The sequence below is a fragment of the Lepus europaeus genome, chromosome 16 (assembly GCF_033115175.1).
Source record: "Lepus europaeus isolate LE1 chromosome 16, mLepTim1.pri, whole genome shotgun sequence".
NCBI classification, from domain to species: domain Eukaryota; kingdom Metazoa; phylum Chordata; class Mammalia; order Lagomorpha; family Leporidae; genus Lepus; species Lepus europaeus.
In genome coordinates, this window is record NC_084842.1 from 90,702,112 (window position 1) to 90,721,031 (window position 18,920).

General features: G+C 46.1%; 1 protein-coding gene across 1 annotated transcript in view; it reads left to right on the forward strand.

Moving 5' to 3' along the window:
- Positions 1 to 18,920, forward strand: part of POLN (DNA polymerase nu) — a 205,819-nt gene that overhangs the window by 139,529 nt on the left and 47,370 nt on the right. The window contains exons 16-18 of the mRNA XM_062213723.1: positions 3,008 to 3,065; positions 4,035 to 4,112; positions 5,650 to 5,764. Coding sequence (XP_062069707.1) covers positions 3,008 to 3,065; positions 4,035 to 4,112; positions 5,650 to 5,764 — 251 coding nt within the window. The remainder of the gene's footprint in view (positions 1 to 3,007; positions 3,066 to 4,034; positions 4,113 to 5,649; positions 5,765 to 18,920) is intronic.

An 18,920-nucleotide genomic window follows, 5' to 3' on the forward strand; every position in this document is an offset into this window, starting at 1 on the left:
AATGGAAGGCTTCTCTCTCTGTCTCTGCCTCTCTAGGCTTCTCTCTCTGTCTCTACCTCTCTCTGTAACTCTGTCTTTCAAATAAGTAAAATAAATCTTAAAAAAAAAGAATTCTTAAAAAAAAAAAAAAAGAAGACAAATCTCTTGGAAATTTTATAGTAAGACATCCCCCCAAAAAAAAAAAAATCCAGAAGAAGAAATTAGAAAACTAAAAGGCAGTATTGGAGATTTGTGGGATACTATCAAATGACCCAACATATGGGTCTTAGGAGTTCCTGAAGGCATGGAGGAAGAGAATGGATTAGAAGCCTATTCAGGGGCCAGCACTGTGGCATAGCAGCTAAAGCAAAGCCACCACTTGCAGTACCAACATCCCATATGGGCATCAGATCAAGTCCTGGCTGCTCCACTTCCAATCCAGCTCTCTGCTATGGCCTGGGAAAGCAGTAGAAGATGGCCCAAGTCCTTGGGCTCCTGCACCCACGTGGGAGACCTGGAGGAAGCTCCTGGCTCTGGACCGGCACAACTCCGGCCATTGCAGCCATTTGGGGAGTGAACCAGTAGATGGAAGACCTCTCTCTCTCTCTGCCTCTCTTTCTCTCTCTGTATAACTCTGACTTTCAAATAAATAAATACATCTTAAAAAAAAGAGAAAGCCTATTGAGTGAAATAATTACAGAAAACTTCCCCAATTTGGAGAAACAAAGGGACGTCCGAGTGAAGGAAGCACATAGCACTCCTAATAGACTTGACCAGAAAAGATCTTCACCACAACACATTGTAGTCAAACTCTCCACAGTAAAACACGAGGAAAAGATTCTAAAATGTACACAAGACAAACACCAGATTACTTTCAGAAGATCTCCAATCAGATCCACAGCTGATTTATCAGAACCCTACAGCCTAGGAGAGAAGGGCACGATATATCCTAACTCTTAAGAGAAAAAACTGTCAACCCAGAATACTGTACCCTGCAAAGCTCTCATTTGTTTATGCATGAAGGTGAAATAAAGACCTTCCATAACAAACAGAAATTGAAAGAATTTGTCACCACTCGTCCAGCCTTACAAAAGATGCTTAAGGATGTGCTACACACAGAAACACAGAAACATGGTCATCACTATGAAAGAATGTGAAGGCAGAAAAATCTCCCAGTAAAAGTACAAAGGGAATCCAAAGTAAATAATAGGAATATTTATGGAAAAATGGCAGGGCCAAGTGGTGACTTATCAGTAGTCACCTTGAATGTAAAAGGCCTCAGCTCTCCAGTTAAAAGACACAGACTAGCTGAATTGGGTTCAACAACAAAACCCACCTGTTTGCTGCCTGCAAGAAACACATCTCATCAACAAAGATGCACACAGACTGAAAGTGAAAGGGTGGAAAAAGATACCCTGTGCCAACAGAAACCAAAAAAGAGCTGATGTGGCGATCTAGTATCAGACAACATAGACTTTAACACAAAAACTGTTAAAAGAGACAAAGGGCACTATGTAGTGACTAAGGGATCAATTTGATAGTAAGATGGGATATAATAAATGTGTACACAATTATAGGGCATTTGGGGTATTTAAAAAATTTTAATGGATCTAAAGGGAGACATGGAATCCAATACAACAGTACTGGGGGACTTCAATACCACCTTTTTTTTGTTTTAGATTTTATTGATTTGTTTATTTAAGAGGTAGAGTTACAGACACACAGAGAGAAACAGAGAGAAAAGTCTTCATCTGCTAGTTCACTCCCCAAATGGCCTCAACTGCTGGAGCTGTGCTGATCCAAAGCCAGGAGCTTCTTCCAGGTCTCCCCATGTGGGTGCAGGGGCCCAAGTACTTAGGCCATCTTTCACTGCTTTCCCAGGTCATGGCAGAGAGCTGAATCAGAAGAGGAGCAGCTAGGGCTAGAACCTCTGTCCATATGGGATTCTGGTGCCACAGGTGGAGGCCTAGCCCACTATGCCACAGCACTGGCCCCCAATACCCCTCTTTCAGCAATGAGCAGAGCAACTAGACAGAAAATCAGCAAAGAAACAATAGAGTTCATCGACACTAGAGACCAAATGGACCTAACAGATATCTACAGACCTTTTTTTTTTTTTTTTTTTCTGTCAGACAGAGTGGACAGTGAGAGAGACAGAGAGAAAGGTCTTCCTTTGCTGTTGATTCACCCTCCAATGGCCACTGTGGCCAGCGCGCTGTGGCCAGTGCATCGCGCTGATCCGAAGGCAGGAGCCAGGTGCTTCTCCTGGTCTCCCATGGGGTGCAGGGCCCAAGGACTTGGGCCATCCTCCACTGCACTCCCAGGCCATAGCAGAGAGCTGGCCTGGAAGAGGGGCGACCAGGACAGAATCCAGCGCCCCAACCGGGACTAGAACCCAGGGTGCCAGCGCCGCAAGGCGGAGGATTAGCCTGTTGAGCTGCGGCGCCAGCCTCTACAGAACTTTTCATCCTACAGTTGCAGAATACGCATTCTTCTCATCAGTGCGTGGAACTTTCTCTAAAATTGACCACAGGCTATGCCATAAGGCAAATCTCAGCAAATTCAAAAAAATGGAAATCATGCCATGTATCTTCTCTGACCACAATGGACTGAAGCTGGAAATTAACAGCTTGGGAATCCCTAGAACACACATAATCCCATGGGCTGAGCAGCATGCTCCTGAGTGAGCAGTTAGTCACAGAAGAAGTCAAAAAACCATCGAAGAACAGTTTTTCCCATACTATTTGTTGAACTCTTTACTTAGTATAGAGTTAATCCTCTGTGTATAAAGTCAATTCAAAATGGATCTTAGTAAAAAATAAGATTGGGAATAGGAGAAGGAGGAGGAAGAAGGGTGGGGGGATGGGTATGGTGAGAAGAGTCACTATGTTCCTGAAGTTGTATTTATGAAATGCATGAAGTTTATATACCGTAAATAAAAGCTTTCTGGGGAAAATATACTTAATCTATCAAAAAAAATATATAGATATATAGATTTCAACTAAAGCTATTCTCCTTTTCTTAACAGAATATCCAAGGTATCTCCAAGCACCCAATTCATATTACTAAACCTCAGAATATTAAAGGTAACACATGCCTTTCTACTTTGTTGAAACCTTGGGTACTATTTTTTTAAAACCTGGAAATTTTTGTAATTGCTTTTCCATACAACGATGGGCTTCACTTTCCTGAGGTTTTCCTCTTTCTTTACATGACAAGGGTTTAAATGCACATTAAAAAAAAAATTTTAACAGCTAAAATGATAGGGTAACTCCCTTTCAACAGTTTGCAAGTTAAAATAGATAATAATTATACAAGGGAAATAACTCCCCTCCTACCACCTGTCCCCTACCAACTCCCCTCCAACTTCCCAATAAAGAAAATACACACGCACGCACGTACCCTAGCTTTTGTTAAAGCCTGAAAGTTGCTGAAAGTGTTTATAAAAGGACACAGCCTCTTCCTTCTCAGCTGTTCCACTGAAATGCTGATAGTCACGGCTCTGAAAAGGAAAGCGCTGCATATCTGAGCAGATCGGCACTGTTGCCTACTGCAGTGACCTCTCCTCCCGTGTCACTGCTGCCCCCTTTGCTCTGGGCATTGCCTTGGGATTCCAACAAAAGCATGAAGCCTGAGAGTGGTCCTTCCCAGAACCCACAGTCGTGCTGAGCAGGCCCCCTGAGAAGTGTAATCAGCTACTCTGCCTCCTACAGCCCTTTACATTTCCGGGGGAAAAGTCGAGTGTGGGTCTCATGTAGATCCTCTTAGGAGGGAGGCTCAGAAAGTCTCCAGATAGCTTGTATTGAATGTACTCACTTGTCAATATTTGATATTTTCTTCATCGGGAATTCTAAACAGAATGAAAAATTTTAATAAGAAATATAGTTAACTTCTAGTAGTAGTGTTATTTTAAAATCACAGTAATAAAAATAAATCAGAAAAACTAAAAATCTAGACTTTTGACTTCAGAATGATTTTAAAGTAACTCTGTATTGAGGAATAGCTGGGCCTGCTCATGACCAAACTCACTGTGTACTCTTGAAACAACAATTCAGGTAAAGAAGAAGAGATTCTCACTATCTCCCCAAGGGCCATGTTTGTCTCCTCTGCAGGCCACACCTTCCTGGCAGCAGGTACGTGGGAGCCGGGGTCAGAGGCCACTATGTGTCCCTGTAGCTCACTTAATGCATTTCCATACAGCTCAAATATTTAGAAATTGAATAATCTAAAGGTACTTAGAGGACTCTAGTCTAAGGCAGCTGTTTGAATGAAGCGTTTTCTTATGCACAATAAATAGCAACAGGTCCTTTGCTTCCAGGGTTCCCTTACGTTACCGTATCCAGATTCCAAAGACCCCTGCGTGGTTGCACCCTGTCTGTCCTCCCCTCCTTTCTGTCCTCGCCCCTCACGGTTCCCTCCTTGCTCAGTCACCACAGCCACACTGGCCACCCCACTCTTCCTGCTGCGGGACAGCTAGCCCCGCCTCACACCCTTGCCCAGGCCACTCCTCCTCCCCAGGGCCACGATGGTTCTCCTCCAGGCCTATGCTCAATGCCACTCCCTGATGAGACCTGTAGTGGGATGACTGCCCCATTTAGAACAGTAGCTTCCCTAAACACACGCACACTCCCTAACCACATTATCTTCTTCCATATTTTTTATTTCTCATCTTTTAAAAAAATTATGTATTTTATTTGAAAGAGTTACAGAGAGAGGAGAAGCAGAGAGGTATTTCATCCCTTGCTCACTCCCCAGTGGCTGCAACAACTGAGGCTGGGCCAGGCCCAAGCCAGGAGATAAGAGCTTCATCCCTGTCTCACACGTGGTCAGGGGCCCAAGCACTTGGGCCATCCTCTGCTGCTTTTCCAGGTACATTAGCAGGGAGCTGGATCAAAAGTGGAGCAGCCAGGACATGAACTGATGCCTGTATGGGATGCCAGCACTGCAGGCGGCAGCTTTACCTGCTACACCACAACACTGGCCCCCTTTCTGACCTTCTTTTTTAAAAATTTGTTTATTTATTTGAGAGGCAGAGTTACAGACAGAGAGAAAGAGACAAAGAGAGAACTCTTCCATCCACTGGTTCACTCCAATGGCCGGAGCTAGGCCAATCCAAAGTCAGGAGCCAGGAGCTTCTTCCAGGTCTCCAACATGGGTACATGAGCCCAAGTCCTTGGGCCATCTTCCACTGCTTTCCCAGGGCATAAGCAGAGAGCTGGATTGGAAGAGGAGCAGCCAGGATACAGACTGGTGCCCACATGGGATGCCGGTGCTGCAGGCAGAAGCTTAACCTGCTATGCCACAGCACCAGCCCCCTCAACTTCTTACATACCAAATAACTTATTCAAATTGACCATCTCTCTTTCTACAACTTACGCTCCATTGGGGGAAAGCACAGAGTAAGCCTTTTCTAAAGATTTGGTTTACAGAACGTGTGAATGAACAAGTGAACAGTGCTCACCCTGAAGGTGGTGCTGGCCTCTCAGGAGGCATACGAAGTCCCCTGGACTTGCAGACAAAGGGAATGGCCAGTGGCCCTGAAGCCAAAGGATCCTGGCACGTGGGTGGTGGGATGTTGGCCTTGACTCTGCGGTGGGGGGCGGCACGGGGAAGCAACAGTGAGGAACATCATTGGTGAGTTCTGAACTAATGCAAAGCTCTGTCTAACAGACTTCTCGCAGATTGAATTGCGCATTCTTGCACATTTGTCTGGGGATGCAGAACTCTTGAAGTTATTCCATGAACCTGAGAGAGAGGACGTGTTTTCCACTCTAACTTCACAGTGGTAAGATGCGTGAGTTCCTGAGTTCGCGATGCTATCAGATCTGCAGGAAGGCAGAATGACTTGGAAAGCGTCACATTATTCCAAGGCTTTTCTCATAAGAAAGAAATTTCACTTTTTTCTAGTAGCTATGATTTCGAAAAGAGGAGTAGATAACTAGACCGCCAAGAGTTTCCTGACTGTGAAAGAGCTGATGACTCTTCACCGCTTAGAAAGAGAAGTGTGTCTCGGGAACGCAACAGACACGTCGGGAGAAAAGACGTGTCTCCAGAGGGTGCAGTCGATGTGTCGGGGAAAATGCAGCTGCCGTGCACGGGGCTGGCCTTGGGCTGCCTGCCTCTCAGAGGAGAGCAGATGGTCCCACTGTGCCCGTCACCACACCCTTCTGTGGCAGGGGCACACTGCTCCTCCTGGAACCCCTTTTCCCTCGGCACCCCTGCCTTCCTCACCTGTCACCTGCTCCCCTCAGGAGTCACCCTACAGATGTCACTTCCAGGTGTCCCCCACCCCACACTAGGGTCAGCTCCCCGTGCTCTGGAGCCCCCTGCGCTTCCCTCCAGGCATATGAGCTCCACAAGGCCAGGACTGTGTCCCCTTATCCCAGGCAGGTACTGGCCTCCAGCTGCCCGCTCTCCAGACTGCCCCTTGAAGTCACCCTGGCTGGTCCTGAGTGGCCTTTCCTTCCCTTGGGCTCATGCAACCCTGCCCTGGAGCCCCCCTGGCCACCTGTCTGATGCCCTCACAGCACCGCTGCTGTCTGGTGAGTACCGTGTTGCTGCGGGGTCAGCTGAGGGTGAGGGCCATGAGACCACAGGTGCTCTGCTCCCTGCTGGGACTCACCAAGGATGTGTCCATTAAATGAACAGTGCAGAACTCAAACATCTCTCCAAAAGTGCCACCACCATGAGCCCCTCATTTAAACAACAAAATGCAGGGGAAGTATTTTATGTAAGGGGAGCAGAGAGTGAGAAGGTTGTTGTACCTGAATTGGGGCTTTAAAGAGTTTGTGTTTGTAGAAATAGAGGAAGGGAACGTTTGCCAGGCAATGGAAGAGGGGCGCTGGATGCACAGGACGGATTTAACACACAGCTGAGTGAAGCGGCCTCAGGAGCCAGGTCCTACTCAAGGCGCCAGCCTTAGTCCCCAGGCCTGCTGTCTCCAGGGGCTTTCTCTTATCTGTCCCGTCCTCTGCCCTCCCCTCAGCCCTGCACCTGACCCTCTGGGACACTTCCCTTTCACACAAATGGCCTCTACCCTGGATGTGATCCTTTTTCAGACCCCAGCTGCCCACCTCGGAACTCCCATAGATCCTCACTTTGGCCTCACTCCCATGCACCACCCTGCCCTGTGCCTGTCACTTTGTGTGGCATGTGATGATGTCATTAGTGTCTCCCTTTAGCTACTCCTTGAGCTCCAAAAGCCCGGGATCAGTCCCCAGTTCCTCCTGGGCACTCAGTGAGGGCCTAAGGCGTGGACCAGTGGGTAAATGAAGATACCCACAGACCCATTCACTCCTTGCTGTGCTGCAGAGGGCTTTGTGCGCCTCTGTTTTCTCCCAAGGTGCTGGAGACAGTCGTAAAGTGGTGGTGATTGTATTCACTAGAAACTCGGGCTGTCTGCCTGAGGAGGACTCTGAGTGCTCTCACCCTCTTGTCTCATCAGCAGCTCCCAACTTTCTGATGCCCACAAATCTACTCTTCTTAGTCTCCAAAGCGTACCTCCCTCCTCCATGAGGGACAGCGTAGAGGGCCTGCACATGGACACCCGCACTTCCTTCCACTCTGCCTTGATGTCTGAATCCCCACTCTCCCAAGGCTCCTGCCTTGAGGTCAGGGCTATGCTTTGTTCATTTCCAGGTGTCGCCCACATTCAGCTGTCTGTGTGAATGGCTCTCAGAGCTGTGCCATGTGCAGCCCGCACAACCTTGCATGGCCGACTTCATCCACAGTCCCCTGTTTTCCATGTTTATTCCAACACCATTAATACCTACGTTGACTTCCTTCCCCTTTACTGAAAACAAGATTGTTTAGGGTTGTCCTAAAGGTTACCCCAGCATGAAATCCTACCTTCAACCTGGTCGAAAACATCATTTATATTATTTAGGTACACAGTAAATCTACACTGAATCCCTATAGTTTCTCACAGTTATGTTATCCTTACTTTCTAAAACAACCTTGAATTTTACCTACTTGGGCTTTTCCTTCAGTTTGAAACCTGGAACCCCTCACATCTAAGGCAATGATTGCCATCCCTCAGGGTGCAGTCGCCCCCGAGGTTCAAGGCCAGCAACACCAGGCAAGGACCTATCCCCCAGCAAAGGGAGACCCAAAGGCCCTTCGGGGTCCTTGTTCCACAACCCCGCCGACCCCACCCTCCGCAGTGTGCTATTCACCTGCTCTGTCTGCCCGCTGACCCTGCGGAAACCCTCTGCTCCTAGGTTGTCACCATTTTTTAATTCAAGATACAGGGGTGGACATTTAGCTTCGTGGTTATGATACCACGTGGGACGTTTGCATCGCACTTCAGAGTGCCTGGGTTGTAGTCCCAGCTCTCTTCCCAATTCCAGCTTCCTGCACATGCACACTCTGGGAGGCAGCAGTTATCACTGGCGCAAGTGGTTGGGTCTCTGCCACCCATGAGAGACACCTAGACTGAGCTTCCAGCTCCTGGCTTCAGCCTGGCTTGGTCCCTGCTGTGACCTGAAGTGAACCAGCCAATGAGAGATTTGTCTCTCTCTGTCTCTCTCTGACTTTGAAATAATTTTCTTAAAAAGATACAATTCACAGACCATAAAATGCCCTCCCCTTTTAAGATTTATTTTATATATTTGAAAGGCAGAGGTACAGAGAGAAAGAGAGGAAGGTCTTCCATCTGCTGGTTCACTCTCCAGATGGCTTCAATGGCCCAGGCTGGACCAAATCAAAGCCAGGAGCCAGGAGCTTCTTCTGGGTTTCATGTGAGTTCATTGAGCCCAAGGACTAGGACCATCCTCTGCTGCTTTCCCAAGTGCATTAACAGGGAGTTGAATCAGAAGTGGAGCAGCCAGAACTTGGGACTTGAATGGGTGCCCATATGGGATACGGGTGCTGCAAGCCGTGGCTGTAACCCATTGTACCATAGCAACGACAGGAATTCCCTCTTTTAAAGTTACCACTTCATGTTTTTAGACTTCCACTAGGTTGTACAACCATCACTGCTATCTATGGTCAGAACATTTCCATCACCCAAAAAAAGAAATTTCTTGACCATTTAACTGTCACTTGAGCCACTGGAAACTACTAACCTACTTTGTCTCTGTAGATTTGCATGTTCTGTACTTATCACATTGATGGGGTCATACAATATGGACGCTTTTGTGTGACTGGGTCCTTGGGCCCTTCACTGAACATAAGGTTTTCAAGGTTTATTCATGCTGTAGGAGGTAACAGTGACTCATTTCTTTGTATGGCTGAAAATATTCCTTTATGTAGAATACTATATTCCACATATACATTGCAAATAAGAAAATATCATTTCGTTTATTTGTCAGTTTATCTATTGATGCATCTAATGGGTTGTTTCTACCTTTTTACTATGAATAATGTGTTGTTGATGTTTGTGTAGTTTTTATATGGATGTGTATTTGGTATATACCTAGGAGAACTGCTGAGTCATATACTAATCCTATGTTTAACTTTTTATAGTGTGTATATATACGTATATATGTTATCATCTGTGTTTGGTGTTTTGAGGAACTGGTAAACAGTTTTCCAGAGTAGCCGCACTACCTTGCACAGTTGCAAGCAGTAAGTGGGCTCGCCATTTCTCCACATTCTCACTAACACTCTTGAGACCTTTTTGATTGTAGCCATCCTGCTGGGTGTGACGAGACATCTCACTGTGGTTTTTATTTTTGTTTCCCTAAGCAGGGTGGGGAACCACTTTTCTACCAAGGGTCATTTGGATATTTACAACAACATTCACAGGCTGCACAAGATTATCAACTTAAAAATTAGCCTGCTGTAGGTTTATTAAATTTCAAGTCCTACCTGTGATTGTCTTGGCAGGGCCAGACCAAATGATTTCCAGGGCCTTATACAGCCTGGGGGTCAGACATTCCCCACCCCTGCCCCAATGACTGGTGAAGTTGAGCATCTTCCAGTTGTCACTTAGCTCTGCCTCTCTCCTCCTGTACACAGGAGCTCCTCAGAGTGTTCTGCTGGCCCACCTTTCTCTGTATACTCATGCTTCCCACTTGGCGTCCTTTCTTTCTCTTTTTTTAAATCTTTTTTATTTATTTACTTATTTTTTTTTTTGACAGGCAGAGTGGACAGTGAGAGAGAGAGACAGAGAGAAAGGTCTTCCTTTTGCTGTTGGTTCACCCTCCAATGGCCGCCGCGGCTGGTGCACTGTGGCCGGCGCATCCCGCTGATCCGAAGGCAGGAGCCAGGTGCTTCTCCTGGTCTCCCATGGGGTGCAGGGCCCAAGCACTTGGGCCATCCTCCACTGCACTCCCAGACCATAACAGAGGGCTGGCCTGGAAGAGGGGCAACCGGGACAGAATCCGGTGCCCCGACCGGGACTAGAACCCAGTGTGCTGGTGCCGCAGGTGGAGGATTAGCCTATTGAGCCACGGCGCCGGCCTGGTGTCCTTTCTTAACACTGTCACTCTCCCTCCATTTAGGATACGAATAATTTAGAATTGCTACCACATATAATAGATTTAGCAGCACCCCTGCCCTCTCTGGAGGATTGGAAAGTCTTGTTTAGGTGGGGAGATTATTTTACTTATCTGTTTAACTCTTGAGCTTTTCGCCATCTTTGTGGTTGACTGGGATTAGTGCCATGAATTTTCCTGTACGTGTATAAGAGCATTTCTCTGTGGTTCACAATAAGTCTTGGTGCACAAATCAAAAGCATATTATTTTTTTCAGTGGACTCAAAGTTACTCTGAATGTCACTAACCAAGTATTAAGATAACATTTTGGTCAAAGTACTAGGCAAAGGGTATAGATAAAGCAATGTCAAGAGGCAAACGTATAACATTAGAAACAAGGAAAGATCTATCAATAGTCTAAGTTGCTATCTCAAAAAATTCGAGGAGCTAGTGCTGTGGCACAGCAGGTTAAAGCCCCAGCCTGCAGTACTGGCATCTCATATGGGCACTGGTTCAAGTCCCAACTGCTCCACTTCCGACCTGGCTTCCTGCTGATGCACCTGGGAAGGTGCCTGAGGTTGGGCCAGTTTCTTGGGCTCCTGCACCCATGGAAGAGACCTAGAGGAAGCTCTCCTGGATCCTGGATCCTGGATCCTGGATCCTGGATCCTGGATCCTGGTTTCAGATCAGCTCAGCTCCAACCAGTCAGCCATTTGGGGAGTGAACCAGCAGAAGGAAAACATCTCTTGTTATCTCTTTGTCTCTACTGCTCTCTATAACTCTACCTTAAAGATAAATCTTAAACAAACAAACAAATAAAAAAAACTTGAAAAAGAAGAGCAAAGTAAACTGAAAGCAAGTAGAAGGAAAGAAATCATAAATATAAAAGCAGAAATCAATGAAACTGAAACCAGGAAAATAATACATAAAATCAATGAAGCAAAAGCTGATTCTTTGAAAAATCAATACAACTTACAAACTCTAACAATATTGACAAAAAATAAAATCCTATAGACATCATAAGTAGAATGGGGATATTATGAATAACTATTTTTAAAATCAACAATTTCAAATATGTGGACTAATTTCTTGAAAACCGCAAGCTACCAAAACCCAAGATGAAACAGATAATCTGAATATTCCTAAACTGCTAATGAAATCGAATCCGTTACTTGAGAGCTCCTAAAACAGGGACATTTGGCACAGCAGTGAAGTCACTGGTTGGGACATTCCCACCCCATAACAGAGTGCCTGGTTTGCGTACGCCTCTGATCCAGCTTCCCGCCAGGGTGCACACAGGAGCAACAGATGATGGCTCATGTCTGTGGACCCCTGCCACACACGTGGGAGACTCAGATTAAGTTCTGGGCTCCTGGCCTCACCCTTGCTGCCCTGGCTGTTGTGGGCATTTGGGGAGTGATTCAGTAGATGGAAGATCTTTCTTTCTCTGCCTTTCAAACAAAATGAAAATAAAGAAATGAACAATTTTAAATGCTCCTGAAAACGAAATCTTCAGGCCCAGATGGCTTCACTGGAGAATTTTACCAAATGTCTAAAGAAGAATTAACACCAATTTATACAACCTCTCCTAAAAAAAAAAAAAAATAGAAAAGAGATCACTTCCTAATTCCTTCTGTGAATCCAGAATTAAGCTTAAGACCAAAACCAAAAAAAGTTTTTTATATATATTAACAAAAAAACTAGTCAATATCACTCATAGATGCAGAAATCCTCAAAATGTTAACAAACCAAATTCAACAATGTATAAAAATAATTATATATCATGTTCAAATGGGATTTATTCCAAGGATGCAAGGCAGTTTCAGCATTCAAAAAATGAAATCAGAACCGGCATTGGGGCATAGTGGGTAAATCTGCCGCCTGCAGTGCAGGCATCCCATATCCTGGCTGCTCCACTTCTGATCCAGATCCCTGCTAATGGCCTAGGAAGCAGCAGAAGATAACCCAAGTACTTGGGCCCTGCCACCAACTGGGAGACCTGGAAGAAGCTCCAGGATCCTGGTTTCAGCCTGTCCCAGTGCTGGCCATTGCAGCCATCTGGGAAGTGAGCCAGTAAATAGAAGATACCATGCTCTCTCCCTCTCCTTTCCCCTCTCTCCCTCTCTCTCTCCCCTCCCTTTTCCTCTCTCCATGTAACTCTGACTTTCAAATAAACCAGTCTTTTTTAGAAATGAAATCAATGTAATTATCATGTCATTAAGCTAACGGGTAAAAATAACATATTCATATTAATTGATGCACACGTAGAGTGACAAAATCAATACCCATTCCTGATTTACAAAAAATCTTGGCAGAGGTGGCATTTGGTTAGTGGTTAAGATGCCACTCAGGGCCGGCGCTGCAGCTCAATAGGCTAATCCTCCACCTGCAGCACCAGCACCCCGGGTTCTAGTCCCGGTCGGGGTGCCAGATTCTGTCCCGGTTGCCCCTCTTCCAGGCCAGCTCTTTGCTATGGCCCGGGAGTGCAGTGGAGGATGGCCCAAGTGCTTGGGCCCTGCACCCCATGGGAGACCAGGAGAAGCACCTGGCTCCTGCCTTCGGATCAGCGCAGTGTGCCAGTTGCAGTGCGCCGGCCACGGCAGCCGTTGGAGGGTGAACCAACGGCAAAGGAAGACCTTTCTCTCTGTCTCTCTCTCACTGTCCACTCTGCCTGTCCAAAAAAAAAAAAAAAAAGCCACTCGGGATGCCTGCATTCCATATTAAAATGCCTGAATAAGTCTGGCTCTGCTCCCAATTCCAGCTTCCTCAAAGTGCACACCCTGGGAGGTGTCAGGTAATGGCTCAACTGTCCCTACCACCTGTGTAGGTGTCCTACGTTGGGTGCCTGGCTCCCAGCTTCAACCTGGCCCAACCTCAGCTGTTGCAGGCATTTGGGCAATGAAATAACCTCTCTCTGTGTCCCTTCCCCCTCAAATAAATAAACTAAATGAATAAAATTTGAAAAAATTCTCAGCAAACTAGAAACAGAGGGAGATGACTTCAGTTTACTAAAAAACATCTTTGAGCAAAACAAAACAACCTCCAGACAACATTATGTTGAAAGACTGGATGCTTTCCCTTAATATCAGGAACAATTAATATCAACAACAATTAATGTTGAATATTGATGTTAATTAATGTTGAATATTAATATTCTAGCCAATGCATAGGAAAAGAAAAATAAATGAATTTCATATGGATTGCAAATGAAGAAATAAAACTGTCTCTATTTGCACATGAAATGATTGCATAGAATAAATCTCAAGGATTACACAAAAGAAAAATGTTTTAACTTCTAGTAAGTGGGTTCAGAAAGGTCAGAAGAATGGAGACACAAAAATTAATTGTATTTCTATAAATTAACAGTAAACATACAGAAATCAAAATTAAAAGCACTATGCCATTTACAGTCACTCTAAAGAGAATGAAATACTTAAATATTCATTTAGCAAACTATGAACAAACATCTATGTGCCTGAAATTACAAAATGATGAAAGAAATAAAAAATTATCTAAAAATAAATACCATGTTCATGGAACAAAAATCTCAACATACAAATATATTAGTCCCCCTAAATTGATCTATAGGTTCATAATGCAATCACTATTAGAACATGGGCAGTTTTTGGTAGACATAGACAAGTATATTCTAAAGTGTATATGAAAAATCACAAACCCTAGAATAGCTAAGACAATCTTGATTTAAAAAAAGAGGGGCCAGCACTGTGGCGCAATGGGTTAACGCTCTGGCCTAAAGTGCCAGCATCCCATATGGACGTCAGTTCGATTCCCAGCTGCTCCAGTCCAGCTCTCTGCTATGGCCTGGGAAAGCACTACAAGATGGCTCAAGTCCTTGGGCTCCTGCACCCACGTGGGAGACCTGGAAGAATCTCCTGGCTCCTGGCTTCAGATCAGCACAGCTCCATCCATTGCGGCCAATTGGGGAGTGAACCAATGGATGGAAGACCTCTCTCTCTCTCTGCCTCTCTTTCTCTCTCTGTGTAACTCTGACTTTCAAATACATTTTTTTATTTATTTTTTTATTTTTGACAGGCAGAGTGGACAGTGAGAGAGAGAGAGACAGAGAGAAAGGTCTTCCTTTGCCATTGGTTCACCCTCCAATGGCCGCCGCGGCCGGCGTGCTGCGACCGGCACACTGCGCTGATCCGGAGGCAGGAGCCAGGTGCTTCTCCTGGTCTCCCATGCGGGTGCAGGGCCCAAGCACTTGGGCCATCCTTCACTGCCCTCCCAGGCCCCAGCAGAGAGCTGGCCTGGAAGAGGGGCAACCGGGACAGAATCCGGTGCCCTGACCGGGAATAGAACCCGGGGTGCCGGCGCCGCAAGGTGGAGATTAGCCTGTTGAGCCATGGTGCCGGCCTCAAATAAATATTTTTGAAAATCTTTTTTAAAAAAAAAGAATAAAATAGGGAGGAATCACTCTACCTAACCTTAAACCAGTATGTGGTCATCAGGAGAGTGTGGTGTGGGCAGAGAGACGCATGCAGATCAGTGGAACAGACAAGAAGCCGGGGACAGACAGACGTGTGCTTACCTGGCATTTGACACAAGGTTAAATATATCAGGCAGACAATAATTTTCTTCAGATTTATATCAAACTGGTCACACAGAAAGTCAGCTTGAGATGTTCATATCTACACTGTGTATTCCCTGTGTCTTTCCTGCATTTCATTTTATTTTTTAAAGGTGTATTTATTGGAAGGCAGAGTTACAGAGAGAGGGGGAGAGGCAAAGAGAGAGAAATCCTCCATCCACTGACTCACTCCCCAAATGGCTGCATTGGCAGGGGCTGAGCCAGGCTAAAGCTAGGAGCCAGGAGCTTCATCTGATTCTCCCAATATATTCTCAGACCCAAGGATATGCGCCATCTTTTGCTGCTTTCCCAGGCGCATTATCAAGGAGCTGGATTGGAAGGGGAGCAGCTGGGACTCAAGCTGGTGCACATATGGGATGCTGGCACTGTAGGCAGTGGCTTAATCCACTGTGCCACAGCACCAGCCTTTTCATTGCATTTTATTAGCTTGTATTAGTTCTTAGAACTTAAACAATAAGAAGTGTTAAATGTTTTTATGATAGTTACTTTTTTTTTTTATTTTTTATTTTTTATTTTTGACAGGCAGAGTGGACAGTGAGAGAGAGAGACAGAGAGAAAGGTCTTCCTTTTTGCCGTTGGATCACCCTCCAATGGCCGCCGCGGTAGCGCGCTGCGGCCGGCGCACCGCGCTGATCCAATGGCAGGAGCCAGGTGCTTCTCCTGGTCTCCCATGGGGTGCAGGGCCCAAACATTTGGGCTATCCTCCACTGCACTCCCTGGCCACAGCAGAGAGCTGGCCTGGAAGAGGGGCAACCGGGACAGGATCGGTGCCCCGACCGGGACTAGAACCCGGTGTGCCGGCGATAGTTACTTTTAATTCCCCACCAGCAGTAGTAATCCAACATTTGTGACTTACCCTATAATTAGTTGCTCTGGAAATGATTTTTATGTTCCAAACAGAGGACTAGAATAGTACATGGTAAAAAAAAAAAAAAAAAAAAAAAAAAAAAGAAAGAAAAAGAAAACAAAAAAGAAAAGGAACAAAATCAAACATACTTTTAAAAATGATTGTTTCGGGCCGGCGCCGCGGCTCAATAGGCTAATCGTCCGCCTTGAGGCGCCAGCACCCCGGGTTCTAGTCCTGGTCAGGGCACCGATCCTGTCCCGGTTGCCCCTCTTCCAGGCCAGCTCTCTGCTGGGGCCAGGGAGTGCAGTGGAGGATGGCCCAAGTGCTTGGGCCCTGCACCCCATGGGAGACCAGGAGAAGCACCTGGCTCCTGCCATCGGATCAGCGCGGTGCGCCGGCAGCAGCGCGCCTACCGCGGCGGCCATTGGAGGGTGAACCAACGGCAAAGGAAGACCTTTCTCTCTGTCTCTCTCTCTCACTGTCCACTCTGCCTGTCAAAAAAAAAAAATTTAAAAAATGTTTGTTTCGTCTCAATGCGCTATTGTTTGAAACACAAAAAGAAAAATCAATTAGAAGTTATATTCTAAAATATTTAGCAGCATTTTCAAAGAATAACTATCTCCTTGAGAAGCCCTCTGATATTATGTAGTTATACATAAAGGATATGGAAGAAATTGCAGAAATCATCTCTAGAACCACAATTTGATAGATGGGCATCTGTCTACCCAAGCTTCCTGGGGCTTGCCCAGGGTGTGCCAATCAGCTAGGACCAGACCTCAGAGCTACTGCCCGCAGCTCCCGTGGCTTTAAACACACATGAGGGCGTGGCCATTCTGTGTTGCATAATCTGAGACCTCTCAGGTGCCTTTCCTCACAGTAATCAGGCCTTGGCCTTATAGGAGATTTCCTTAAAGTTTATTTTTTTAAAAAAGATTGATTTCTAGGGCTGGCACCATGGCATAGTAGGTTAATCCTCTGCCTGAGGTGCCAGCATCCCATATGGGTGCCGGTTCTAGTCCTGGCTGCTCCTCTTCCAATCAAGCTCTCTGCTGTAGCCTGGGAAAGCAGTAGAAAATGGCCCAAGTCCTTGGGCCCCTGCACCCACAAGGAAGACCAGGAGGAAGCTCCTGGCTCCTGGCTTCGGATCGGTGCAGCTCTGGCCATTGCAGCCATCTGGGGAGTGAACCAACGGATGGAAGAGCTTTCTCTCTGTCTCTTCCTCTCACTATCTATAACTCTACCTCTCAAATAAATAAATAAAATCTTTTAAAAAAGATTGTTTTCTTCATTTGAAAGGCAGAGTTACAGACAGACAAAGAGAGACAGAAAGAAAAAGAGATATTTTCCATCCACTGGTTCACTCCCCAAATGGCCACAAAAGCCAGGGCTGGGCCAGGCTGAAGTCAGGCTGAAGCCAGGAGCCAGGAGCTTCATCCAGTTCTCCTACTGGGGTGCAGGGCCCAAGGACTTGGGCCATATTCCACTTTTTTCTTAGGCACATTAGCAGGCAGCTGGATTGGAGGTGGAGCATCCAGGACACAAACCAGTGTTCATATAGGATGCTGGCATCTCAGGTGGTGGCTTAACCCACTGTGCCATAATGCTGGCCTCTCCTTTAAGTTTAGAAAATGCAGATTAAGGCCGGTGCCGCGGCTCACTAGGTGCCAGCACCCTGGGTTCTAGTCCTGATCGGGTCACCAGATTCTGTCCGGGTTGCTCCTCTTCCAGTCCAGCTCTCTGCTGTGGCCCAGGAGTGCAGTGGAGGATGGCCCAAGTGCTTGGGCCCTGCACCCGCATGGGAGACCAGGAGAAGCGCCTGGCTCCTGGCTTTGGATCAGTGCGGTGCGCCGGCCGCGGCGGCCATTGGAGGGTGAACCAACGGCAAAAAGGAAGACCTTTCTCTCTGTCTCTCTCTCACTATCCACTCTGCCTGTCAAAAAAAAAAAAAAAAAAGACAATACTTAGATCTGAAAGAAGACTAGGTAGAAATTAATATGCATAAATTATTCTCTAAATAACCACTTAGAAAATATAATGGAGTAAAAACACCAAGAAGATAAAATAGTTATAAAATATGTTCAAGATCTATGTGAGAAAAGTGAAAAATAGGAAAGGCACAGAAAAGAAGGCAGACGGGAAGCTTGCTGTATGAAGGTGGTGTTTCTGCTCATACTGCTGTTGCGTACGGGGTGCGTTTACCTGCAGTTAAGACGCCAGTTACGAGGACTGCATTCCACACCAGAATACTTGGGTTCAAGACTTGGTTACCTCTCCTAGCTCTGACTTCCTGCGAATGTGTGCCCTGGGAAGTAGTAGTTAGATTCCTGCCACCCACATAGGAGACCTAAACTGAGTTCCCAGTTTCTTGCTTTGGCCTGGCCCAGCCGCAGTCATTGAGGGCATTTGGGGAGAGAACTAACAGGTGGGGGGCTCTTTCCATACATCTCTCTTGGTCCCTCAGCCTCTCAAATAAACATAAAAAATTTTAATGGTGCATGTAAATATAGACGTTTCTTAATAAATAAGCCCACATTACCAATAGTATTCTATTAATATCTAGACAAACTATCCAGTATATGATGCAGAAGACTGCATAATAATCATGGAGGTTTGTTTTTTTTTAAAGAAGAATGATTTAAAAAAGCCAACTCTTACCTGTTGTTAAAACATTCTCACAGAAGTATTATAAAGCTACAGTCACTAAAATACTAAGAACACAAAATGGAGTAGATGAATAGAAAAACTGAAGTCGGCCGGCGCCGCGGCTCACTAGGCTAATCCTTCACCTGCGGCGCCGGTATCCTGGGTTCTAGTCCCGGTCAGGGTGCCAGATTCTGTCCGGGTTGCTCCTCTTCCAGTCCAGCTCTCTGCTGTGGCCCAGGAGTGCAGTGGAGGATGGCCCAAGTGCTTGGGCCCTGCACCCACATGGGAGACCGGGAGAAGCACCTGGCTCCTGGCGTTGGATCAGCGCAGTGCGCTGGCTGTAGTAGCCATTTGTGGGGTGAACCAATGGAAGGAAGACCTTTGTCTCTCTCTCTCTCAAGTCCACTCTGCCTGTCAAAGA